The sequence below is a fragment of the Pectinophora gossypiella genome, chromosome 4 (genome assembly GCF_024362695.1).
Source record: "Pectinophora gossypiella chromosome 4, ilPecGoss1.1, whole genome shotgun sequence".
NCBI classification, from domain to species: domain Eukaryota; kingdom Metazoa; phylum Arthropoda; class Insecta; order Lepidoptera; family Gelechiidae; genus Pectinophora; species Pectinophora gossypiella.
Genome location: NC_065407.1, coordinates 18,016,088 through 18,041,338, shown reverse-complemented (window position 1 = coordinate 18,041,338; position 25,251 = coordinate 18,016,088). Strand labels below are relative to the sequence as shown.

The following is a 25,251-nucleotide window of genomic DNA, read 5'->3' as shown; positions in this document are numbered from 1 at the left end:
CGCGTTGTATGTTTTTGTTCCAGTATAGAAACAACCACATCAAAGATATTTAATTATTAATGTAGCCTTGAAAACAAGTAGCGTATGGCCATTCGTCCACGCGACTACAACAAAAGTGCTTTTTAATTTGATTTATGACACAAAGTCACGATTTGGACTTCTATAAATGAAATATTGCCTCATTACAGTGCAGTGAAGGTCAGAGAATGCAGCTAAGCTTCAAGGACCTGTTATTTTATAAGAAACAAATTCATTTTTCAATGACAAAAATTACAGAACCTAAAGTAGTAGGGCACTTTTTTGTCGAATTACATTAAGGTTTTGATTTTTTTTTTAAATTTATGCAACATACAAATATTTCAACTACTATTTATAACTTTGTAATATTTAAAAATACAACTTTCCTTTTGACCTTCACATGTACAGTTTCACGACTTTTAGATATGAAGTTTGTTTAATAAAAAATAGGTACAAAGACAGTAAAAAATATAATTTCCAAAACTAAAACCCGACTACGAAATAATCGCGCTCAAAAAACAGCAAAAAGAAAAAAGGAAAAAAAAAGGGTGATAGGAGAAAGAGGTGTGAACCAATAAAATAATTCACAAAAAAATTTAAATAAGAAAATATTTCTGTACAATTCATTCGAATAGTGATATTAAATTTAGGATATAGTATGCCGCATACCACCACAACTATCTCCTAAACGTCACTATTCGAATGAATTATACAGAAATATTTTCTTATTTCAAATTTTTTGTATAAATTGTATAAGATTTCTTACAGTCAAAATCGATTTATTTAATAGGCTACTTATTTGTAAATAGTACTTAGTTATTTCTAATAGTGTATATTTTTGTTCACAGTTACGATGGCCGAGCTAAGGCGCTGTCAGCCCACTGGGCGGACGATTCTCTAGCGGGGCGAGCGCGGTGGCATTCCACTACGCCCTCAGCACTGAGGATACGAGACGTGGCCCCTACAGACCGCGCAATGTATCGCTGCAGAGTCGACTTCAAGATTTCTCCGACGAGGAATCATAAGATAATCCTCGATGTTATAGGTTAGTGTCAAGATTGTTAAGCCTAGCTCTAGCGTTATGCGGAAGATGAGCTGAGAATCTTACCAAGACACATACATACATACATACATAAACTCACGCCCGTAATCCCTAATGGGGTGGGCAGAGCCACAAGCAATCAAAGACAACTTGCAGCCACTGTTGATACGGTGTCGTAAGCTGGATATGATGAACCTTATGGTGATAAGGGATCAGCCTATCGCCCATAACATTAGTCCATCATGTTAGAGGACACAATCCCTCTGTCGGTTTTTACGACATGCCCGGGAAGACAAGCAGCTGAACGTGTTCTATGTTTTTTATTTGCTCCCAGAACAGCATAGAAGCACCAAGACACATTCGCATTAAATGCGGAAAAAAAATACACGTAAGGTAACTTTTTTTGGCGTGACTTATTGTAGATTTGCTGGAGATGGCATTAACTACTTGGCTGGACAAATGGGGAGCGCTGAAGGCTCTCACCCGATAAGGTAACCAAATGTCATGTAACATGGTTAATTATGACAATTCCAAAAAAAAAACAATGTTTTGTTCGGAAGGAGTAAATAAGCATAAGAAGAAAACAACTTGAAACTTCTTTTAATACGAAGTTCTAAGATTATGATGAATGGTTATAAGTGATTGATAAGCCCGTCGCCCACATACATAAACACATCATACACACTAAATATAGTACGTTACTACTTGTACTACTTGGTATCCGCCCGTGATGACGTTCGCGTCGTCTTTGGAGACAGGATAATTTCGGAGATAAAACCATTCAATGCTCTTTTCTGGATCTCAACCCATTGATATAATGAATTTCCTTGTATTTAATACGAACGGCTAAGAGGAATTCTCTGGAAGGAATCTGTTCCTCAATAAGTACAATCTGGGCCTCTTAGAGACAAGAGTGGATAGGCACTTTCTACCTAGAAAGTAGGTGCCTACCTACCTAAGTATATCATATTCTTAGCCAAATTAGCAATTACCATCAGGTGAAATTATAGTAAAATGCTTGTCTATTTCCCATAAAAAAAAAAACATTTAAATCTCTTCAGAGAAAAAGAAAAAGTAACAGACAGAGTTACTTTCAAATTTATAATATTAGTACGGATATATATGTAATAATTATATATTTTTATTAAATTTTATAAACATGTCCGATGTTAGCCGTGATAGCCCAGTTGGTTGAACGCTTGCCTCTCACTTTGAGGTCGCAGGTTCGAATTCAGCACAGGCCTAATAAACAAATGATTGTCGAATTTGTTTTCGAATTCATGTTTGGATTATGTACAGGATTATTACATGCTCAGCGGTGAAGAAAAACCTATATTCCCGAGAAATACATTTTCAGAGCTATGTGACCTAACCTGTTTTGGTTATCCCTTCGCGGGTTGGAAGGCCGGACAGGAAGTCGCTTCTCTAAAAAACCGGACCTGTCAAATCTTCAGGTTAGGTAAGCGGACCCTGTGAAAAACGGGATAATGCTAGGGAGATGATGAGTTGGCGTTGTTGTTGTTGTGTTATCTTTACTCCCACACTATTGACGCCTTCGAAATACTTTACAAAGCAATATTAAACTTTTTATTGCATAAAATAGAAACAATAATAAAAAAGATTTTTTTAACACATAACATAAGCAATTACAGAAAAATATATACAAAATACGACCTTATTGCTATAGTAGCAAAACTAGTAGTATTTCAGTTCTTTTAGTTTAGTTTACGGCGTAATAAATTTCATAGTTGAGACGGGTTTTCAAGTAGTCCGATATCCATCGTGGCAGTTATTCTGTCAGCTGTACATAGTCTAGGCTGATTAGGGATGGGAGCTTCTTCTCGTATTATCTTATTCTTTACTAGCTTTTGCCCGCGACTTCGTCCGCGTGGCGTGTTATATAAGAGAGAGATCTTTGTGTGTGTGGGAGTGCATACTTATGCAGTTTAGATTTTTTCATAAGTACATTTTTTTTTCCCAATAACTCCCATTTTTCAAAATACAGCCAAAAATAAACTTTATATTTACTAAGGTATGCATGCGTGCTAGATTGAATCAATTGATTGAATTGTTTTTTTTTAATTGATTGTTCATTGAGTTTTAATTTTAATACACACTTCCTCTCTTCCCTTCAACGTTGCTGTGCCCTATAGGGTCCATGTTTTAGTTCCTATGCCTATGTAACACCCTATTGTACTACATGGAATGCAATAAATAATTTAATTGAATTGAATTGAAAATATCTATCTTACGCGGTTTCGATTTTTTCATACAAATGTTTTTTTCCCACTAACTCCCGTTTCCGTGGGAATTTTGCAATATCCTGTTGCAACTAAGCTTAAAGTTAACTAAGGTACCTGCATGCCAAATTTCAAGCGTCTAACTTAAGCGGTTTAGATTTTTCATACAAAAAGATTTTCCCGCTAATTTCCGTTGCCGTGGGAATTCCGGGAATTCCTTTCTTAGTGCACCTCTACGGTACCTAAGCTATGTCCCTTCCAAATTTCAAATGCCTACGTTTAGCCGTTCAGGCTATGCGTTGATATATGTCAGTCACTGAGTCAGTCAGTTTCTCCTTTTATTTAGATTTGATTTTTTCATACAAATGTTTTTTCCCGCTAACTACCGTTCCCGTGGGAATTTTGTAATATCCTGTTGCAACTAAGCTTTAAGTTTACTAAAGTACCTGCATGCCAAATTTCAAACGTCTAACTTGAGTGGTTTATATTTTTCATACAAAAGGATTTTCCCGTTAATTCGCGTTCCCGTGGGAATTTGGGAATTCCTTTCTTAGTGCACCTCCACGGTACCTAAGGTACCTGCATGACAAATTTCAAAGGTCTAACTTGAGTGGTTTAGATTTTTCATACAAAAGGATTTTCCCGCTAATTCCCGTTCTCGTGGGAATTTCGGGAATTCCTTTCTTAGTGCACCACTACGGTACTTAAGGTATCTGCATGCCAAATTTCAAACGTCTAACTTGAGTGGTTTAGATTTTTCATACAAAAGGATTTTCCCGCTAATTCCCGTTCCCGTGAGAATTTTGGGAATTCCTTTCTTAGTGCACCTCTACGGTACTTCAGGTACCTGCATGCCAAATTTCAATTGTCTAACTTGAGTGGTTTAGATTTTTCATACAAAAGGATTTTCCCGCTAATTCCCGTTCCCGTGGGAATTTCGGGAATTCCTTTCTTAGTACACCTCTACGGTATCTAAGGTACCTGCATGCCAAATTTCAAACGTCTAACTTGAGTGGTTTAGATTTTTCATACAAAAGGATTTTGCCGCTAATTCCCGTTCCCGTAGGATTTTCGGGAATTCCTTTCTTAGTATACCTCTACGGTATCTAAGGTACCTGCATGCCAAATTTCAAACGTCTAACTTGAGTGGTTTAGATTTTTCATACAAAAGAATTTCCCTTCACTACTCTGCTCCTATTGATTGTAGCGTGATGAAAAGTATACTATAACCTGTCCAGGAGTGTGAAGAATAATTGTACCAAGTTTCATTAAAATCCGTCCAGTAGGTTTTGTTTCTATAAGGAACATACAGACAGACAGACAGACAGACAGACAGACCGACAAAAATTTTACTGATTGCATTTTTGGCATCAGTATCGACCACTTATCACCCCCTGATAGTTATTTTGAAAAAATATTTAATGTACAGAATTGACCTCTCTACAGATTTATTATAAGTATAGATTGCAGAGAAATAAATTACAAGTAGATCAGAAACAATCTTGTACAAAGACTTATATGAGCTGACTTATTATTGTGATGACTACTGAGTCAACTCACTTGAGTTGATTCAAAAGTTAAACATCTTCAATCGTTTTCGAAATCAGCATTAAATTACGGATAAGTTTCATTTAATAAAATTATTATAAGAACTTAATTCTAAACTGAAAACTATTGCTTTTGCTAATGAGATCCTGAACACATTTGTACGAAAAAACAAGATCCTGATGTATTTTATTTAATTAAAATAATATGTTTCCCTAAGTCAAATAAGTATCAGAAGTACAGTAATATTATCATCGATATTTTCATTAACAATTATTATTGTGCAATTCATTTCATGGATTGCCACAGTCAGGTCTTCAAACTTTAACTATTTGTCCAATCAGAACAACAAACAAACTGAGCCAACTCACTGAACTAGTGACTAGCGTCCTCAATAATTTACCATCCCTGAGATCGTTTCATTTAAAATTTATGGCCAACTATTTCGAATTCGCATCTGAATGCAAACTTCTACTGCGCTCGTTGGAACATCCTTAAATATGCAGTTGGCAATTTGTGTTTATAGCAATCCCAGGTACAAGACAATAACGCTTTAGAAAATATAAATTAGTTGATAGTGCTGTTGGATGCTTTGATTCAGTTGGAATTAATAGTTCGCTGCTTCTCATTAATAGTCCTATTCATTTGTCTGAATACTGATGTGTTTTGAATGTTCAAAGTTTAGTATTCTAGTTTTCATGCTACACGTTTTCTATTGTCCAGTTTTGTGTTTCTAATGATGACAGTTTCGCTGTGGACGGAAAGTTTTATATTAAACGTTTCTTTTAAATCTGTCAAAATTGTCTTGGCACTTATTTTTGACAGGACAAGAGTCCTAGTACGGCTTTGAAATAGACTACTCTGGGTGCCACCCCACGCGCGTCAGACAGAGTACTGCGGGGCGGAAGGCAAAAAGGAAACCACTGCCCTATTTTTCCCTAAAAAATAGCATGAAGAATGCTACACTGACAAAAAAGCGTGTCTCATAAATTAGTGATGACTTATTTTTGTCCACTTGTAACGTAACAAGACATATAGCTAAGCTATCGAAGCTAGCTAAGCTATAATCAACTGACATGCGAAATCCACGAAACGATGACTGAAAGGGGTAACTAGGTGGGACCCCTAAGTAGTCTTATGCCATTCGTGGTAATGATAAATGACGCAACGAACACTGGCCAGTAGTTACAGAGATGGGTAAAGTAGTGAAACAAAGGACAACTTGCAAGTTACTCTTTGTATTAACGACATTTAAATACTAATTGGAAATGTCCTTAGAAAAGGTTCAGTACGATCTACTCTGAACCGGCGTGCGTGTATGAAATGAGTGATGAATGTGGAGGAGGCAGAAGTTTGTCCGGATCCAAGCAAATGAAATTCTATAGCCTCTGCTTACCCCGGTGTGAAAAAGGCGTGAGTTTATGTATTAACGATTAATTTAAAACATTACTTAATCTCCAAATTATCACAACATAATTCTATACATAATTATGATCTAAATATCAAGCAACAATTATTCTTATATGAGCTTCTACCATTATATTGTATTTTGGAATAATTATATACCCGAGTAATGAGAAAATAGGTAATTATCACGTTAAACCTGCACAACGCCATCTATTATTTTTGAAAGAGGTTAATTAGGATCGCAGTAAGTGGAACTCCGTGATCTCTGCCTACCCGGGAAATCCCTACTAATCCCTACTAATATTATAAATGCGAAAGTAACTCTGTCTGTCTGTCTGTCTGTTACGCTTTCCCGCTTAAACCTCTCAACCGATTTTGATGAAATTTAGCACAGACAATTGTTAGACCCTGAGAAAGGACATAGGCCTTTTATTGCGAAAAAAGGAATGAAGAGGTTGAAATAGGGGTTGAAAGTTTGTATGGGATATTTTGATTTTAAAAGATAAAACCATGCATGCATGTTTATAATTAAGCACTTGATAAGATGAAATATTTATTCTAGCGTTTTTGAAATTTCGACCAGTGAGGGGGTGAAATTAGGGTTGAAAGTTTGTATGCGAGTTCGTCATTTTTGGGGATAAAACCATTGTATGTATATGTAAAATGATTCTCTTTTAAGATCAGTTTTACCACAGTACGTGAGCTGAACAATGTAGCTAATCCCGCTGGCAAGATGTCAATAAACCGCCACAATTTGGCCTCGCCTCACCCCGGCCAACATAAATTCTGGCACGGACATCGCACCAGGTGACTTCTATATGAAATATTGATAGTTGCAACGGTTCCTGAACGAAAAAAATAGTCTTCGTCGATTTATTGGATGCTTTTGACAAAATAAAGTTCAGTACGATCTACTCTGAATCGGCGTGCGTGGGTAGGTCCCATTTGTTCCATAGAACAAGTTTAGAGACTCTTTAAAAGATAAGACTCTTTAATGAATAGGCTCTATCCATATTATCGTCGGCTTAAATTCACGTTCTTCTACGATTATTTATTTTTGAATACCAAAGTCAAGTATTGACACCTTTCTGTAGGTACATAGGATTTGACACGAAGATTGATATTCAACTAGAGAGATTAGGAACATGGAACAATTTTGGAAAAGACAATTCCCATTTTGTTCTATGACGTCACTAATAAAAAAAGTCGGGGAAATGCTTGTGTATAGTTCCATAGAACATAAAGGGAAAAATAAGTCTTATTTTGTCCGATGACGCATGCTCTATGGAACAAATGGGACCTACCCGCGTGCGTGCATGAATGTGGAGGAAGCAAGAGAAGTGTGTCAAGATTGAAGCAAATGGAATTCCATAGTCTCTGCTTACCCCGTAGGCATGTGTTTATGTACGTATATATGTTTACAAAATAGGATGTTGCTGTGTTTTCAATGGCTCTTAATAAAACAAGCATATTTTTTTTTATATATAAGGCATTTTTTTCCCATATTGTACTTGTTATTATCAAAACTGGCTGCATGATCCCATGATATAATTTGACATAACATAATTGTAATTTTCAATATAACGTCAAAATTGAACCAGAGCAAATAATATACTGTTTAATGATCAAACTAAACGCAAGCTGCATTAATTAAACCGACGTTGCATAAACAATAACAACCGTTGTACCTAAGCATGACAGGATAAATAATTGTATTATCGAACAAGATATTTAGAGTAATATTGGCCCCGATACCTGCAGACACCTCCTAATTTTACTTTAAGTTATACCTGTCAATTTCTTATCCGCCGAAAAGGAAAGGGACGGTTGATTCACAGCTCTTAGTTTTAGGAAGAATAAGTAAATTAATGAATAACCCGGGCGAATTAAAAGATATCTCGGTGTATGCAAACCGTTTAACGTGTGCTGTCAACATAATTCTGTCGGGTTATTGGGCAATGTAAAATTTTTAGACGGTTGTTTTAGATTTGTGCTTAAAATTAACGTGTGTTCCATAAATTTTATGCTTGTCGATTACCCGTCCCTTTCCTTTTCGGCGGATAAGAAAATAACAGATATAACTTGCAATAAAATTAGATGGTGTTTACAGGAATTAGCACCATTATATTACTGTAAGTTTTTATTTTGACGTGACTTATTGTAGATTTGCCGCAAATGGTATTTACTTGGCCGGACAAATTTTAATGGGAAGCGCTGAGGGCTCTCACCCGGTACAACATTTAAAACAACAGGCCTGAGTGTACCCAGTTGGTAGGTACGGCAAATATTAACATTTACTTGTAAGAAATCCTAAAATATATAATCTACGACAGAGGCCTTTGGTGGCTCAATAATAACTTTGACACACACACCTTAGAAAGTGATGATGGTAAAAGCCCGATTGATGATCCTACTTTGGCAATATTCCCGGCAATAAAAAGGCGCAAAAGCTATGTGAAAAGATCTTTATAACCTAACCTAACCTTGAGGCAAATAAGATCCAGAGTACAGAGTTGAAGAGCTCGGTGGCGCAGCGGTAAACGCGCTCGGTCTTCGATTGTTAAAGTTAAGCAACATTCGCAAAGGCCGGTCATAGGATGGGTGACCACAAAATAAAAGTTTTCATCTCGAGCTCCTCCGTGCTTCGGAAGGCACGTTAAGCCGTTGGTCCCGGCTGCATTAGCAGTCGTTAATAACCACCAATCCGCACTGGGCCCGCGTGATGGTTTAAGGCCCGATCTCCCTATCCATCCATAGGGAAGGCCCGTGCCCCAGCAGTGGGGACGTTAATGGGCTGATGATGATTAAAGGGTTTTCACAACGAGAACATTCCCACTTTGGGAACATTCCCGGGCACGGCACATCACCGGTTACTTCCTTTGGAATAGATCCGAAGTAAAATAAAAGAAGGATTAAGAAAGAGATAGTTTCAATATAATAATTTCTGAAGTATAATAGAAAATCTTGAAATACATACAAAGTGGATCTTATCTCCTAAACCGTAAATAATCACTAAACATACAATACATGTGGATGCGATGTGAATGCTCCATACCCCCTCCGGTTGATTGAGGGGAGGCCTGTGCTCAGCAGTGGGATGTATAATAGGTTGTTACTGGTGCTGTTGCTATACATGGGGTTTTTCTGGTAACCAATGCACCCCTTTATCAAATTTTTCGTTTTAAACGTCAACCTTCGGGCCATCCTGTATATACCCATTCCAAACCCAAACCTTCACAAACCAGACTAAAACATCCAACTTAAAATTCCAAATATATAAATGAAGTTTACTAGCAAAAGTTTTCATCTCGAGCTCCTCCGTGCTTCGGAAGGCACGTTAAGCCGTTGGTCCCGGCTGCATTAGCAGTTGTTAATAACCACCAATCCGCACTGGGCCCGCGTGGTGGTTTAAGGCCCGATCTCCCTATCCATCCATAGGGAAGGCCCGTGCCCCAGCAGTGGGGACGTTAATGGGCTGATGATGATGACTAGCAAAAATTGATAATATAAAAATTATGATAAAGATAAAGTTCAGCACGTCATAAACTATGACGTTGCTCCATCTAACGAGCCGGTTTTGACGAGTTTTTTTAATTATCGCTCTGTCATCTGCTCGGACACTAAAGTTACCAGCAATAACGAAGCTGGCTTCATAAACCCGATGTCCCGCTGCTCATGGCTTTTATATTGGCATCAGCAGAGTTTCACGCCCACCTGTGTAAGGTACCCTCAGGCCTCTTGTCATAAATTTTGAACCAGTTGAGAGCCCTCAGCTCTATATATGCGGTCAAGTCTGAAAGCCGCCAGAGGAAAATATACAATATGTTACGTAAAAATGTAAGCTATTATACTAAGTTAAATTCGGCAACTCCTATCTCTGCCGCACCATTAAAAGTGGAATGGGTTGCCGGCTCAAGTGTTCCCTCCTTCTTAAAACATGGGGTCCTTTAAGCAAAGCGTGAAGAAGCACCTAGTAAGCCAGTATGGTAGTCGCAACTGATTCGAAACGGAGTTATTTTCCTTTTTCGGACAAGGTGATCCAACCTACAATGTCCTAGCTAAACAAAGGACATAACAGAATCGAACCCGAACCTCAATCGGAATCCCAATGTTACCCTTAGAGACGGTATCTTAAAATTGTACCTGATGAGATAGATATGGCAATGGATGCCGTCTGAGGTACATAACGACGAAAAACAAACACATACTCGGCATTCGCCACATACATAAACTGCCTATATACGTCCCACTGCTGGGCACAGGCCTCCCCTCAATCAACCGGAGGGGGTATTCATGCGGCATTCGCCACAATCGTGAGCAATCGCAAAATCCCACCGTTTACCAATTACAGCAAAGGGGCTAGCGGGAGAGAAGAAAGAATAGAGAATATCGCGCTCACAGATCTCTCTTTCATCCGCTCTGCGACAGTGGGCACGTACCCTAAAGTTAGTTTGTTCCGACTGGCCACATATTGCGTTTTGGCCCTGGGCCAGTCCAAACTTTATTGGCATAATAATTCTTTCAGCTTAATATCCCCCTGTAAAACAAACAGGTTTAACCTGTCGTTTTAAACACGGCTATTTTTAAAATACCACCTGTTATGGATGATACAGTTCAGACGAGTGTTTTGTGAATTTAATTGTTTCATATTATTGAAATTACTATGTACTTACCTCTACCACCGAACCAGAAGTCGCGGATATGATTTTGAATCGACAAAATCATTTTATTTAAGACACTCTTACCCTGTTTATCATTGCTTGCTTCTCAAACGACGAGCGCTAGCTAGATTACCGGTACCGAACTTGCACCGATGAGTTATTCATTCATCTTAACGTGCAATTTTCACTAACATAGTTGGCTATACGATATGGCATACCTATATGGCTATACGATATGACATATCACGTCGGTCTCACAGGTGTGGGTACTTAGTACATCATGCGATGAATGCGCTTCTGACTATCCCGTTTGGGATATATGATGAATATTTTGTTCACTTGTAATTGGCTTATGTCTTAACTAAATGTTATAATGTGCATAGTTGCAAGTAATCCAATAAATAAATAAATATAGTCGTGAGATTATGAGTTACGTTATGAGATGAGAATAAAGTACGTACCTACTTTCCAAGGCGGACTAAGTAATGGCATAACTCACTTACTTACTGAGACTAGAACTCTACAGCGGACAACTCGTTGGATAATGAGCTTTAATCATTTGTAGTATTACCATCGGAAGCATCGGAAGTAAGAAGGTAGGTATGCTATAAATCACGCCACAAAAAGAAAAGTCGTCATTACTTAAAGATACTCCGAAATGAAAGCGTTAAAGACCATCTCGTAACCATATTTTTCCATTTCGCAACAAAACTTGGTCAACTGTGGGCATTACATCAAAACATTCCCTTACCTTTACCGCCATTTCAAACTTCCGAGTGAATGGAAGTCGTATCTAAAAAAATCTCAATTACGATGATAAGATTGCTTTGGGCCCAAAGTAATTTGTGTGGGACGTCTACGGAAACCTTTTATTTTAGCAATATACGGTCCGAGGAAAAAGTTTAATGTAGGGTAACACAGTTATGGCGAGTCGTCGTGCGTGGCCCTAATTTATCGGGGGCCATACCAACACCGGGGCCATAGGTCCACATGAATATAGAGAGGTATTTAGTAAAATTACCTGAGTTTGATAACCATCTTCGAGCGTAGAATTTTTAAAAGTTAAATTAGCTCTGCTGTATTACGTTTGTATACTAGATGAAAGGTAGTTTACGAGTCATTTGATTTTACAACTCTGCAGTAAAGGTAATAAATTAAGAATATTTTAAAAATACAATGATAGCGTATATACTCTGAACCGGCAATGTGCGTGTATGATTCGATTGATGAATTTGGAGGAAGCAAGAGAAGTGTGTCAGGATCGAAGAAATGGATTTCCTTAGTGACTGGTTACCCCGGTGGAAAATAGATGGGAGTTTATGTATGTGTAACGTATATACGTCCCACTACTGGACACATTGGTCGCAGGTCTAGGGGGTGTGGATCATACTCCACCACGCTGCTACACTGCGCGTTTGGGCTCGTAGTCTGGGACCAACGGTATGACGTGCCTTTCGAAGCATGAAATCAACTTATTTTTTCAGACAGGTGATTCAGCCTGTAATGTCCTGACCTAACAAATATAACCGTCTGATAAAGTAATTTTCAATCAATCAATCAGTGATATTTTATTGCACAACGACATAAACAAAGGACATAAACATACGAATAAAAAAATAATCACAATAGGCGATTTCCGCCAGGCAACCATAGGGTGAAAGAAGTTTATGCTTTGGAGCACGGGATAGTGTGGTAATTTTCGTCAGCATCCCCATTGGAAATCGTACCCATACCTCTACATCGTTAGTCAAATGCTGTGACCATAGAGGCTGATGAACTAACTCCTTTAGCTGCTTATAATTCGGAACATGTCACAAAACTAAGCTTAACTAAGGTTATAATATTCTTCCACATGACGGGTTTTTTACACATAGACGATAAGTTGGTGCCTTAACCTGAATCTATTTTTCTTAAATAATATAGGCTCGCGTTTGACCACAATCTCACCTGATGGTACATGATGATGTGGTCTAGAGTGGATCACGCTTACCTAGCAAATGTCTATTCACTCTAGCCTTGAACACTCCCAGATTATAACGATTAAAAAACAGACGACGGCACACAGTTTAAATTTAAATAGGTAAAACGTTTAGTGTGGATTGGTGGTATATCCACAACGTAAACAGCCTATATACGTCCCACTGCTGGGCACAGGCCTCCCCTCAATCAACCGGAGGGGATATGGAGCATACTCCACCACGCTGCTCCACTGCGGGTTGGTGAAGGTGTTTTTACGGCCAATAGCCGGGACCAACAGCTTAACGTGCCCTCCGAAGCACGGAATCATCTTACTTTTTCAGACAATCAGGTGATTCAAGCCTGAAAAGTCCTTACCAAACAAAGGACAGTCTCACAAAGTGATTTCGACAATGTCCCCATCGGGAATCGAACCCGGACCTCCGGATCGTGAGCCTGACGCTCTAACCACTAGACCACGGAGGCTGTTCCGCAACATAAGGATGAAATGCTAATTTATTTTTTTCTTTTGCAGAACTACCAGAAAAGCCGAAGATATTCGACGAGCAAGACAAGGAAGTAGTTGGAGTTGCTGGTCCATACATAGAAGACACTAGTCTAAAGTTGACCTGTGTTGTAAGTGGAGGTAAAACTAGTAGACATCAATATATTCTTTCGTCTTCTTTAACGTAGTGTTTTCTTCTTTTTGTTCTGCCCTTTCACGTATTTTCTGATCATCGAAGTGCAAGATTTTATTTTTTCTTTTGCGAGGGAGTTTGATAGTAAGTGTAAAGCTCGGATGTGGGTACCTAGTTCGTCTTGAGATGGATCCAGTCGGGATATAGTCGTGAACTTATGTTATGTTACATTAGGACTGATAGTAGCGCGTATATGAATGTTTTTTTTCCTTTTTTTTCTTTTTTTGTAGAAAAATTGGCACTATTTTTTTTATTCATAGTTACCGTTACATTCATCTAATGCTTCCACATGTGGCTGAAACTAACACAATTCTTTGTAAACCTTCGCCAAAGTAGAATTCTTAGAGAAACGCTTGTGTGCTACAATCTAGCGTCGAAGAGTCGATTAATTGAAGGAAAGCAAACAAAACCAGCACATTTATCGGGAGTACTTTTTCAAATTAAAGCACAATCGCGCGTTTGTCTCTGTCTGGAACCGCTGGTCATTTGATATCCGACTGCGGCCAAGATTTATTTTAGAAATTCTTTTCTACATTTCCCGTTCAACCTATAATCCGAACCACTTCATCCTCTATTGAACTGTAAGTGGAATATATTTTGAATTTCCTTTCGTTGACGTCTATTGAAAAACAGAACGGGAAATACGGTTTAAACCCATTTTATTGGATGGTATGTACAGTCATGAGCAATATAATGTATACACTTTAGGACTCTGTCGCACAAACATATTTGACATTTAGTGAGACTTAAAGTGCAATTTGTCAAAAAAGTTAATGTGATATGGTACCAAAGTGTATACATAATTATTAATGCTCGTGACCGTACTGATTATGTTCTTTATTTTTCATCGGTTGCCAAAATCATTATTTTTTTGTATAAAAAGATGTTTACTAAGCAAAACATTTTGAACACAGTTACATACAAATTCTTACTTTTGTCTGTCCAATAAAAAGTGTGGCATAATTCACCCAAATCATTGCTTTTTTTTATGAGTTTTACGGTCATGTTTTCTTCACAATTCCTTTCCATTTTCAAATTTCAAAATTCTTGTTCTCAGGTAAACCAATGCCTCGTCTTCGCTGGTGGCGGGACGATAAAGTCATCTCACAGTTGTTACCAGTTGATGATGGATCAAGACTGAGTCTCCTGGAGTTGAGGATACCAAAACTGACCAGACAATACTTAGAAGCAGTATACACCTGCACCGCTGACAATACGCTCCTCGTTCCACCTCTAAGAGTCAACGTGCAGATTCAATTGTACTGTGAGTATTAATGTTCTAATTCTAATTTTTTATTCTACACCCTGGGTTATGAGTTACCTACCTCATCGACCCTGGTGTTAGGTTAATATTGAGCTTTGGCCTAATTCTAATTACTTAGTTATAAATAAGGTGATAATGAAATTGAGTGAACAAATATTATGCATGAGCAGCGACGTTTGCAGTCGTTCGTAAGATTCCCTCTATTTACAACTAAATTAAAGTGAAAAACTATTCCAAACTAAATTAAACTAAACTTCAAACCGAAGTGGAACTCAGCCGGACATATTTGTCGGATGCATCCAGAGTGGGTCTCAAGACAGGTACAGAAGTCGAGGCAGACCGTGTAAAAACTGTTTGTTTACCTTAATGCATATCGGAGGCATTGCTTGATTGGCCGAAGATCGCCCAAAGTCGAGAGGAGTTGAAAAATTAAAGGGATGCCTTTGCTCAGCAGCGGGATCGAATATATAGGCTGAATAAGATTAGAAATCATATTTTGATACAAATAATCATAGGCGTGTTGATTTTTTTATTTTCGTTTTTAATATACATACATACATAAACTCACGCCCGCAATCCCTAATGGGGTGGGCAGAGCCACAAGCAATCAAAGACAACTCACCCCCCCCTTACCCTTATCACCATAAGGTTCATCATATCCATCTTAGGACTTCGTATCAACAGTGGCTGCAAGTTGTCTTTGATTACTTGTGGCTCTGCCCACCCCATTTGGGATTACGGGCGTGAGTTTATGTATGTATGTGTATTACCTATTATAATAAAAAAAGTTTTGTAAAGCTTAATTTACTTTTGTATGGGAACGTATATATCATTAATAATTTAAATAAAATACATTTATTTTACCTCTTGTGGCACAAATAAAATGAAACCTCATAAACAATGGTAAATAAGGAAAATACTAAATTATTTACGTTTTACACCGAATGCGCTATACGTGCGCCATCTAGGTAACGTATAGGAACTAGATTAGGGTCCCTACATCCTTGAATAATTTTGCTCTTTCAAGGTTTCCGAATATTTTTCCTAACTAATTAGTTTCAGAATCAGAATCAGAATCATTTATTCAACGTAATTATCATGGATAAACTTGTTGAAGGTCAATGTAACATTTTTGAATTTACGTCATTTCGCAAGGTGTTATGGCTGAGGAGAAGAAATGACAAGAAACTGCAACAGCAACACATCTTTTAAATCAATGAGGGTACATTACAAGTTATTTAATAACTAGAGGAACACATTTAATACCAGACATTTTTATCATTTAGGTAATCATTAATCTTATAATAGGCTTTTTTACATAAAGTAAGCTTCACGTGAGCTTTAAATTTGTTCTCTGACAAATTTAAAATATTATCTGGTATTTTATTGTAAAAACGTATACATAACCCCAAAAAAGATGAATTTAATTTACTTAATCTAGAATTTTGAACAACAATTTTATTTTTATTCCTTGTATTGTAAGTATGCCTTTCACAGTTCATGCATGCATCTATAATGCATCTATAATTGTAATATCCCAATCTGTCACGGAATACCTCCATGTTCAAGTTGTAGGTTAGTTAGTTTCCCGTACATCAGCTCTGAATTCCTCTCCAAATTCCGAAGACTGACGGGTGAGCCTACTAATTCATTGAACAATAACTCACAGGTTGGTTAACTCAGAGCATATATTAAGGTGAAAGGTGAAAGGTTCATAACAATGGGGTGCCATGGCTAGAGGCATAATATATTAAAGACTAGAGAATAACTGTGGCTTTGCTCATGTCAGCTAGTCAAATAATGCTGGTGGAATATAGATACAGAAATTAGTTCTTTGTTGTCTTTGCTCGAGTCAACTCTATTGTATAAATATTACCTGTTTCGCGATGTCTATTAAGGTGGATTTGTTTCGAAAGATCTCCACAATGAAGTCTAATTTAAACATGATAACAATATATATTACTTTTTTCAACGTTCTTTTACATAACGTCTAGGGCCCTGTGCCGAGGTTTTTCTTGCAGCTTCTTTTCCGGCTATACAGGTTGTTAGAAGCTGTAATAGGTTTAGGCGGATGAGACGTTAGTTATGCAAAAAGTGACGGTGTAACAAAGTGTACCTTTGTTACCTACTGAATAAAGATATTTTAAAATTTGAATTTAACATAACATCTTGCCTGTATTCCCGTAGGGGTACGCAGAAGTGCGTATGGTCGTAAGGCCTAGATGCATTTTAAAATTATTAAAAGATTTGACTGCGTTTGAACACGATCCAGGCTAGACTTAAGAAATGATGTGGTTAAAGGTGGAGCACGTACCCTCAAATAGTGTCTATTTACTCTTACCTTGAAACTCCTCAAATTATATGTATCGGAAAACAATGAAGCAGGAATAGAATTTTACAGTGTTACTACAAAATACAAACTAAAAATAAACTAGGTTTGAAATAGTATTTCGCGCCACGAAAGAGGTCGGCGGATTTTAATGAAACTAACTTGACAAGTCATAATAATTGTATGCAGAATCTGCGACCGTAGCGCCGCGGCCTTCGGGACTTCTTTCGTATACGGATTATATTTTAAACATACTTTATTTTTTATTCTTTGTTTTGTAGTAACACTGTCATTCTTTAGCTGTTCGCATAATGAAGGCGGAAGCAAATCTAGCGGTTCGAAGAAGAATAATGTCGAACACATTTGGACGGAACCCTTCCCTGCTTCGCGTTGTCCGAGGGTGGGAAGGAGCAGGTGGAATCAGTTTAACTATTGTATGATAAGTATATTATCACAGAGTAAAAATTAAGAATGTTACCCTGTCTACTATTTGCAGCCTTTACCGGGTTTATGTTGATGCTATAATTAACTACTGTATTTTTAATAACACCACAATAAAAATATTTCTTATTTCTATACTCATACTCCTTGCCAGCTGTTACTCCAAGGTTTGTTCTTCCAACGTGTAAATTATTATGTACCTACCTACCACTACAACTAAATCGACTATTTACCTTATATTAATGTCTGTGGAATAGTATAATATATTTAAGAACTACTTAATATTTAATAGAGTTACGAGATGAAAGTCGAAACATCTGACTGATTCTTATTTATTTTTAAGTGAGTAACTCTAAAGAACATACAATGAGAACAAAACAATTTTCTTTTTAGAATGGCACTACCATTGTGTTGGGTATCAATTAAAAGAGCTTAATTTACACATTTCAAAATATGAACATAAATATTAATATTTTTTAAATTGTCACTTATAACCATTGATGTATAAATGTAACTATGGTATATGTCTAAAACATTAAACTAAATTTAAATAAAACAGATAATAAAATATTAAAAAAACGCATTCATGACAAACCATTAAATATTACATACCCAATAATTTAAGTATTATAATTTTATAACCACATTTTGAAAACCATTACAACCTTCTAAAATTACCACTTCCTATCGAGATTATGAATTTATTTAGTATGTAAATTCATTAACTGTATTGAATTACCTCTAATAACAGCCTTGACTCTACAACTCTATTGAAAATAATTTGATTGTTTGCTCATTGAAATACTTAACGGTCAAGATTTAATAATTTGATTATTTGTAACTAGGTCAATGGGTATTTGTTCAGTACCTAGGCACTAGGTATTTTAGGTACGAAATGCTTTTCGCAAGCGTATTTCTGAGGAGGAATGATATAAAAATATCTATCATATCAAATAAAATAGTTATTCTTTTATATAATTTTTTACTTTCGTGTGGGTTGTAAGGTAAATGCTTCGTTAGTTAATGCGGTCTTACCAACACTATAATATAATAGAATATAATAATTATATAATTATATATATACATACGTGGTGATTAGTAACGCGGTCGGGTTATACAAATTCACATGTTGCCAGTTCGTCGCCTAATTGCGTACTACGGAAAGTCAGAGCATGCTATTTCGTTCCACGTTTTAAGCGCTCATGTCCAATCTACATTACCTACTTATATATCAATGGGAGCATAATATATCTTAACCTCTAGCTAAGATCCCATGGAATATCTATTCCATGGTGTTTACCCTTTTGAAAAGTAAGCATGACGGTTCCCGTTTTCCACTTATCACTTTAATACTTCACATCAAAGCTCGTTAGCGATTCATGGCAGGTGTGTGTACTGCCTAATACTCGGGCATTTGTCTAACTAACCGCGTCAGGACATTATGAACGGTGACAAGGCACTATGTCATCTTTTACGTGCCTGTTATGAGATATGAACACCAGGATTGTGGGAGATACAAGCATATACACCTCATGACCTTAATCCATAATAGTGTGGCCAGACACAAGCAACCGGTAGACAACTTGCATCTACTTTTCACACGAAATCCTAACAGTTCGTGTATCAATGACTTCCGTGGTCCAGTGGTTGAGCGCTGGGCTCACGATCTGGAGGTCCCGGGTTCGATTCCCGGTGAGGACATATCACAAACATTACTTTGCGTCCCTAGTTTGGTTAGGCCATTACTGGCTGATTGCCAGATTGTCCGAAAGTAAGATGATCCGTGCTTCGGAAGGCACGTTAAGCCGTTGGTCCCGGTTACTACTTACTGATGTAAGTAGTCGTTACATGAGCCATGTCAAGGGCCTTTGGCGGTTCAATAGTAACCCTGACACCAGGGTTGTAGTGGTTAGTACTCCACCTCACAACCCACACGATAGAAGAAGCTCGTATATCTATAATATATCCGTCGATTTTTATAATATGCTTGGGACGATAAGTACTTAGCGGATCGTGTTTTGTTTTTGGGAGTGTTTCCCGTTCATCGGATTGGTTGACCGATCAATGTTGTAACTAGTGCATCTTAGATTTGTATGGCAAAATCCTATTAGTTAGGCAGTTGGTCAGGTGGAACGATGTCACTTCAGTTTTAGACGGATTAGGGCTTAGACGCCACTGGGTGTAGTAGCTTCCCATGGTGTCGAGGTCCTCCGAGAGTGCAATCTCACCTTCCTCAAAACTTCGTGACTGATACGCTAATGCCAGATCGTCTGCATAAGCAAATTTATGAGACCTGGTTTCTGGCATGGTTAGGAGAGCTTTAGCCGGATATATGATCCACGCAGGATATATTATTTTTGTCTGCCATACGCAATAATAATAATAATGGCAAAATCGGTCGAACGATCGGACGAACGGGAAACCAAACTTCTTTGTTAGATTAGTGTCATAATGGTGAACGGAAAAAATCTTACTGTATCGATTGATCGGTCAAATCAAACGCACTACACCCTTATTTTGTCTTACCCAGTTAACATAAAGTCACCCCTTCGTGTAGTCCCGTAGGCAGAGGTATATAATACAGGATGTTAGTGACATCGTAACGAAAACTTTCAGGGATGATTCAGACCATGATTCTGAGTTGATATCAAGTGGAATGTTCCGTCGCAAAAGTATGGATCGAAAAAAAAATCATGAATTTTTTGGCAGGAAATTCCACTTGATATCAACTTAGAATTATGGTCTGAATCATCTCCGTCTGTATTCGTTACGGTGTCAATAACACACATACCTACTTGTATGGCTACCGTATGTACTTGTTCGGGGTGTAAGTGACATTGTAACGAATACTGAGAGGGATGATTCAGACCATAATTCTAAGTTATTCACCCACTTCTCGCCGTCTATGTTTGACTCCCTATTCCCTTTTTCGGGAAACGGCATTTTAAAATTTTCACGACGAAAAGTAAAATAGGAACAAATAGTAAAGTTTCCAAGCTCGTCCGGTCAAATCAAAATGTGTAGGTAAAACTTTTGTTCTACCTGGTTCGAATACAATGCTTAGCCGTCTATTCAGAAAGTGCAAAGTTGGTTTGTAATAGAAGTTATCTAATTTTCGCTTGAAAAGAATCGAAAATAAGGACTTTACTTTTATGATATACTTCTGGGTTATTTTTAAGTTTGATTACAATACATGCTTTTGTTTTCGCTTTGAAGTTATTTCATTCATACTCATTTATTCATATATTTTATTAATTTTACATGTCAAATGTTTACTTATGAATATCAAAGCATGAATGCTTTTGGTAATTTTTTCCAGCTTGCACAAGGGTCGCCATTAAGTTGGCCGCATTAAGTTTGTTAACAGCACACTCGTAGGACACCTTATCCTAGTGATGACCACAGAATATATCAAATTTTATTTATTATAAACAACATTTGGCAACGACAATTTGGGTAAACATTGTGAGCCCGACGCTCAACCACTGGACCACGGAGGCCGCCATGGAGTGTCAAACTAAAAGTAAACTTCGCGAAGTCAAGAAGACAATTACACCTCACTGTTGTTTGGAACATCTCAAAAATACCTTTCGCGCAGTACTGTAATAGCAAAACTTTCATAACGTCCGCATTACGCGACAAAACGCTCATTCTCGGTTATTGCAAAACTAAATCCACGTAAATCCTCGCGATTAACCTAGATCACACTGCGCTTTTCTGCGTCGGCTTATCTCGAATATGACGGCTTATGGTCCCGCATTCTTCTGTGTCAACTCACACCCCCGCCCGGCCATTAGTTTTTATTTGTGCACCATTGTCTCGCTACACTGCCTTAGGAAATTATTCTCCATTTACACGCCGCTTTGAAAGGTAACGAAGAGTTATTTATAGGGAGAGCAAAGGAAATTATCTAAGTAAAAATTCTGCGCTTAGTTTGCCGGGAGTACGTATTTGGTATGTCCAAGAAACAACAAGCAAAATTTCAAATATATACATACTTACTTATAGATTTTAGTCGCTTTTTCTGACACGAGTGGTATGGCGCCCAGAGTAGTCTATTACAAAGCCATACTAGGACTCCTGTCCTCCGCCTGTGAATAGTACTGACAGTTACTGCTGTCCTCTATCAGGTTCCTGATTACTCTCCCTGTGACAATATTATGTCGTTATCGAGAATGATTTTCAAGATCTTTTATTTCTTTTAATGGAAAGCATTCGCCATGAAACATACTACCATATTCTAGTAAATACATTTTTATTTTAGCCTTGAAGATTTCATGAAAGTGGATGATACTTTTCCCACGTTTATATCAGGTGTCGGGTTTATATTTTATTCATGGTAGTTCTACTATATAATGAGCTATTAAATCAGTTTGAGCGTTTGAAGTAGATGTTGAGAATAAACCCTTTTATCTCTCAGAGAAATAAAAATGTTTCTACACCTCGCTATTATACGCATTTTCGATTTTCGCTACAATTTGGGTGCCTACTAATGTTAATGCATTTTTCATATTCCCTAAAATGCTTTACAAAGTTGTCTTTACCTATCTACTTGTAAGAGATGACGTCATCGTGCCAACAAAACTACTACAAAAAAGAAGTGAGATCTAAATGGGTGCCAAGTTCAATAGTCAGTCCTTAAATGTATTTATAAGTAACAATTTCGTTCTTATAACATAAGATAATATATTGTAGCCTTAGGTCAGTCAATCATAAAAATGAGGATTTTTGGCCATTAATATCTAAATAACCCTTGAGATAAGCTTATGAATAGAACACATATGTATCTCGCAAGTCTCAATATACCTACGCCAAATTTAATACCTTTATGTAAAATAGTTTTTGATTTATGAGGGGGTCAAAAGTGACTCCAAATGGTTCGTGTAATATTACACGGTGCGGCTCGCCACTTCTGTTTCTTGAACTTGGCTTGACACGCTACCGCGTGTCTAGATACTTATAGGAGGTGACAACATCGTAGCAGTAAACTACCACCAAAGTCGCGGTCCATAGCTCAGTACATGGATATAATATACTGCCTGCGACCTGAACCTAATCAATGATCCTTTTTTCTTCTTTTGAACTCTGCTAAGTTCTATCTAATGTGCAACTTGATGATATTGTCTTCTTCACAGAATTCTGTATAGTAATATGTGGATGTTGTTGTTGACTATACATATACCTAAATTGTTTAGTGCTAAGACTATAATGAAATGATTTTGTACTGTTTTTCATCCCAAATAAAATAAAATAATATGTTACTTTGTATAAAAGGTATAATTTCGATTGTCAGGAACCAAAAAATGAGTAATAAACCTCAAAAATGTGTCACGAAGTTGTCTATACTTATAGTTTTTGGCGGGAAACGGGAACGGGACAGTTGCTTTCTTCATTGAATAATCTAAACAATTAATACGAAGTGGTGTTTTGAGTTAATTCGTTTGGGGTTCGGAGTAGGACTCTACTCCGAGGGTGGGGGCTTAGGTTTCATCATTATCACCTTTCATCATTTCATCAATCATCAAGAAAAAAAATACGTAAGACTGTATGGGCGTAGTTCCCTTTGCCTTACCCTTCGGGGAAAACAAAACAAAAAAAATGTCTATACTTATAAGGTGACATCATCGTGCCAGTAAACTACCACACGACACGACACGATGCCTTTCGTTCCAGGCTTTTAGCGAAGGATGTATTTTTGTCATTACCTTTTTGAACTGTTAATGTCACTAATGGAAAGGCATTAGCGACTACCACTGGAGTCCATAAGCTTTTGTTATTATTTATAGATATAATCCTTTTATTTTAAGAAAGAATTGGGTATTGACTATTTATTTTGTTACGGCTCTGTTTCATGCTGTTAATTGACATTAATTAATGGAATGTAATTATTAGTGTTCGTTGTTCGATTTCGTTTGTTTGTAAAAAAAAATCTTATTTTTATTATTATTATGACTTAATAAACTTTACATTTTAAATACGAGCAGAAAACATGAGTATATACTCGTAACGAACGAATGGGTTGACTGGAGACGAATCGTTTATCTGTAGTGAAAACAACGCCATGTTGAAAAAATACATTCGGATGTAATTAAATATTCTAATTTTATTATGTCGTCAAAAGTTTAAGGTTATTTCTCTTCGTGATTTTTCTCTAAGCAAGCTAAGAAATCAGTAAGTAATTTTGTTTTTTTCCTAACAGTACGACCACTGCTGGTAGAAATCCTGGCAAGAGAGCAGCCACTGACAGTGGGACAAGAGGCTGAGCTGGCGTGCCGAGCGGTGGGCGCGCGGCCCCCCGCTGTTATCACGTGGTGGCTCGATGACCGACAGTTGCAGGTTTCTGGAGAACAAAAGGTATGGACACTTAAACGGTTTTTTTATTTACTTCCCTTAGAAGATGGAACTACGATATTGCTGCTCCAATATGGCGTCGCCAAGATAGAGAAGGGTAGAGAAGGTTTGAGGAGGCCATCATTACAGTAAAAAAAATGTTGGTCGTTAATTGATTTTTAAAGTTCCAATTCAAAGTTTACCTAAATAGATCGATGAAACATTCTTGGTAATAAAATTAACGATCTGAGACAGAATTTTTCAACGCTGCGTTCTCAAAGTAAATAGTTTGACCATAATCACATATAATGGTGTATATTTTTATATAATTACATTTATATCAAAAGTCTATTCATAAATAAAAAGAATCTTGAAGCAGAAAGAACAGTCTACCCACAACGACATAAATTATAATAGATTTCGTTTCGATAGGAAAAAATCGACGAATATCGTGAAACGAACAGTATACGACCTACTAGGCTAGCACGCGCAACGTGATAAAATTATCAATAGATTAAATATTTTTGTCGAAATCGATAGCTTTGTTTTTCTCCCTAACAAGCATGCCACGTGATTTTGTTCGTATTTTGACACAAAGACATGACTTATTTGGGTTCACATATTGGCACCAATCGACAAAACGACATAATTATTTATTATATATCGTGACAAAATTTTATCACGTTGCGCATGTCAGCCGTACTGGTTGAGAGTACCTACTCTCAAGCGCCTCTCAAGGGTGACGGTACCCATTCATCATCATCAGCCCATTAACGTCCCCATTGCTGGGGCACGGGCCTTCCCTATGGATGGATAGGGAGATCGGGCCTTAAACCATCACGCGGGCCCAGTGCGGATTGATGGTTACTAACGACTGCTAATGCAGCCGGGACCAACAGCTTAACGTGCCTTCCGAAGCACGGAGGAGCTCGAGATGAAAACTTTTTTTTTGCGGTCACCCATCCTATGACCGGCCTTTGCGAAAGTTGCTTAACTTCAACAATCGCAGACCGAGCGCGTTTACCGCTGCGCCACCGAGCTCCTCTATACGAACGGTACCCATTATAGAAGTCAAATCTATAACTAACAAAAGGTAACTAGTTGCCACATTTGATCACAGCGTGTTATTTACTTAAGATGCGGTCATCTTAAGTAAATAACACGTTGTGCTCAAATGAGGCAACAACCATACAACATTTTTACTTAAGCGGGTTGAATCTACCCCAGGCGTAAACAAATGAATTACGAAATTGTTTTCGAATTCGTGTTTCGACCATTTTCATGTTTGGATAAGACACGTGCGCAGCTGTGAAGCAAAAC

The 25,251-nt window shown here is 37.5% G+C and overlaps 1 protein-coding gene across 1 annotated transcript in view; it reads left to right on the top strand.

The window, feature by feature from the left end:
- The first annotated feature begins 946 nt into the window (after positions 1-946).
- Positions 947-25,251, top strand: part of LOC126366496 (synaptogenesis protein syg-2-like) — a 58,120-nt gene continuing 33,815 nt past the window's right edge. The window contains exons 1-4 of the mRNA XM_050009610.1: positions 947-1,063; positions 13,405-13,515; positions 14,625-14,831; positions 23,801-23,955. Coding sequence (XP_049865567.1) covers positions 994-1,063; positions 13,405-13,515; positions 14,625-14,831; positions 23,801-23,955 — 543 coding nt within the window. The 5' untranslated portion in view covers positions 947-993. The remainder of the gene's footprint in view (positions 1,064-13,404; positions 13,516-14,624; positions 14,832-23,800; positions 23,956-25,251) is intronic.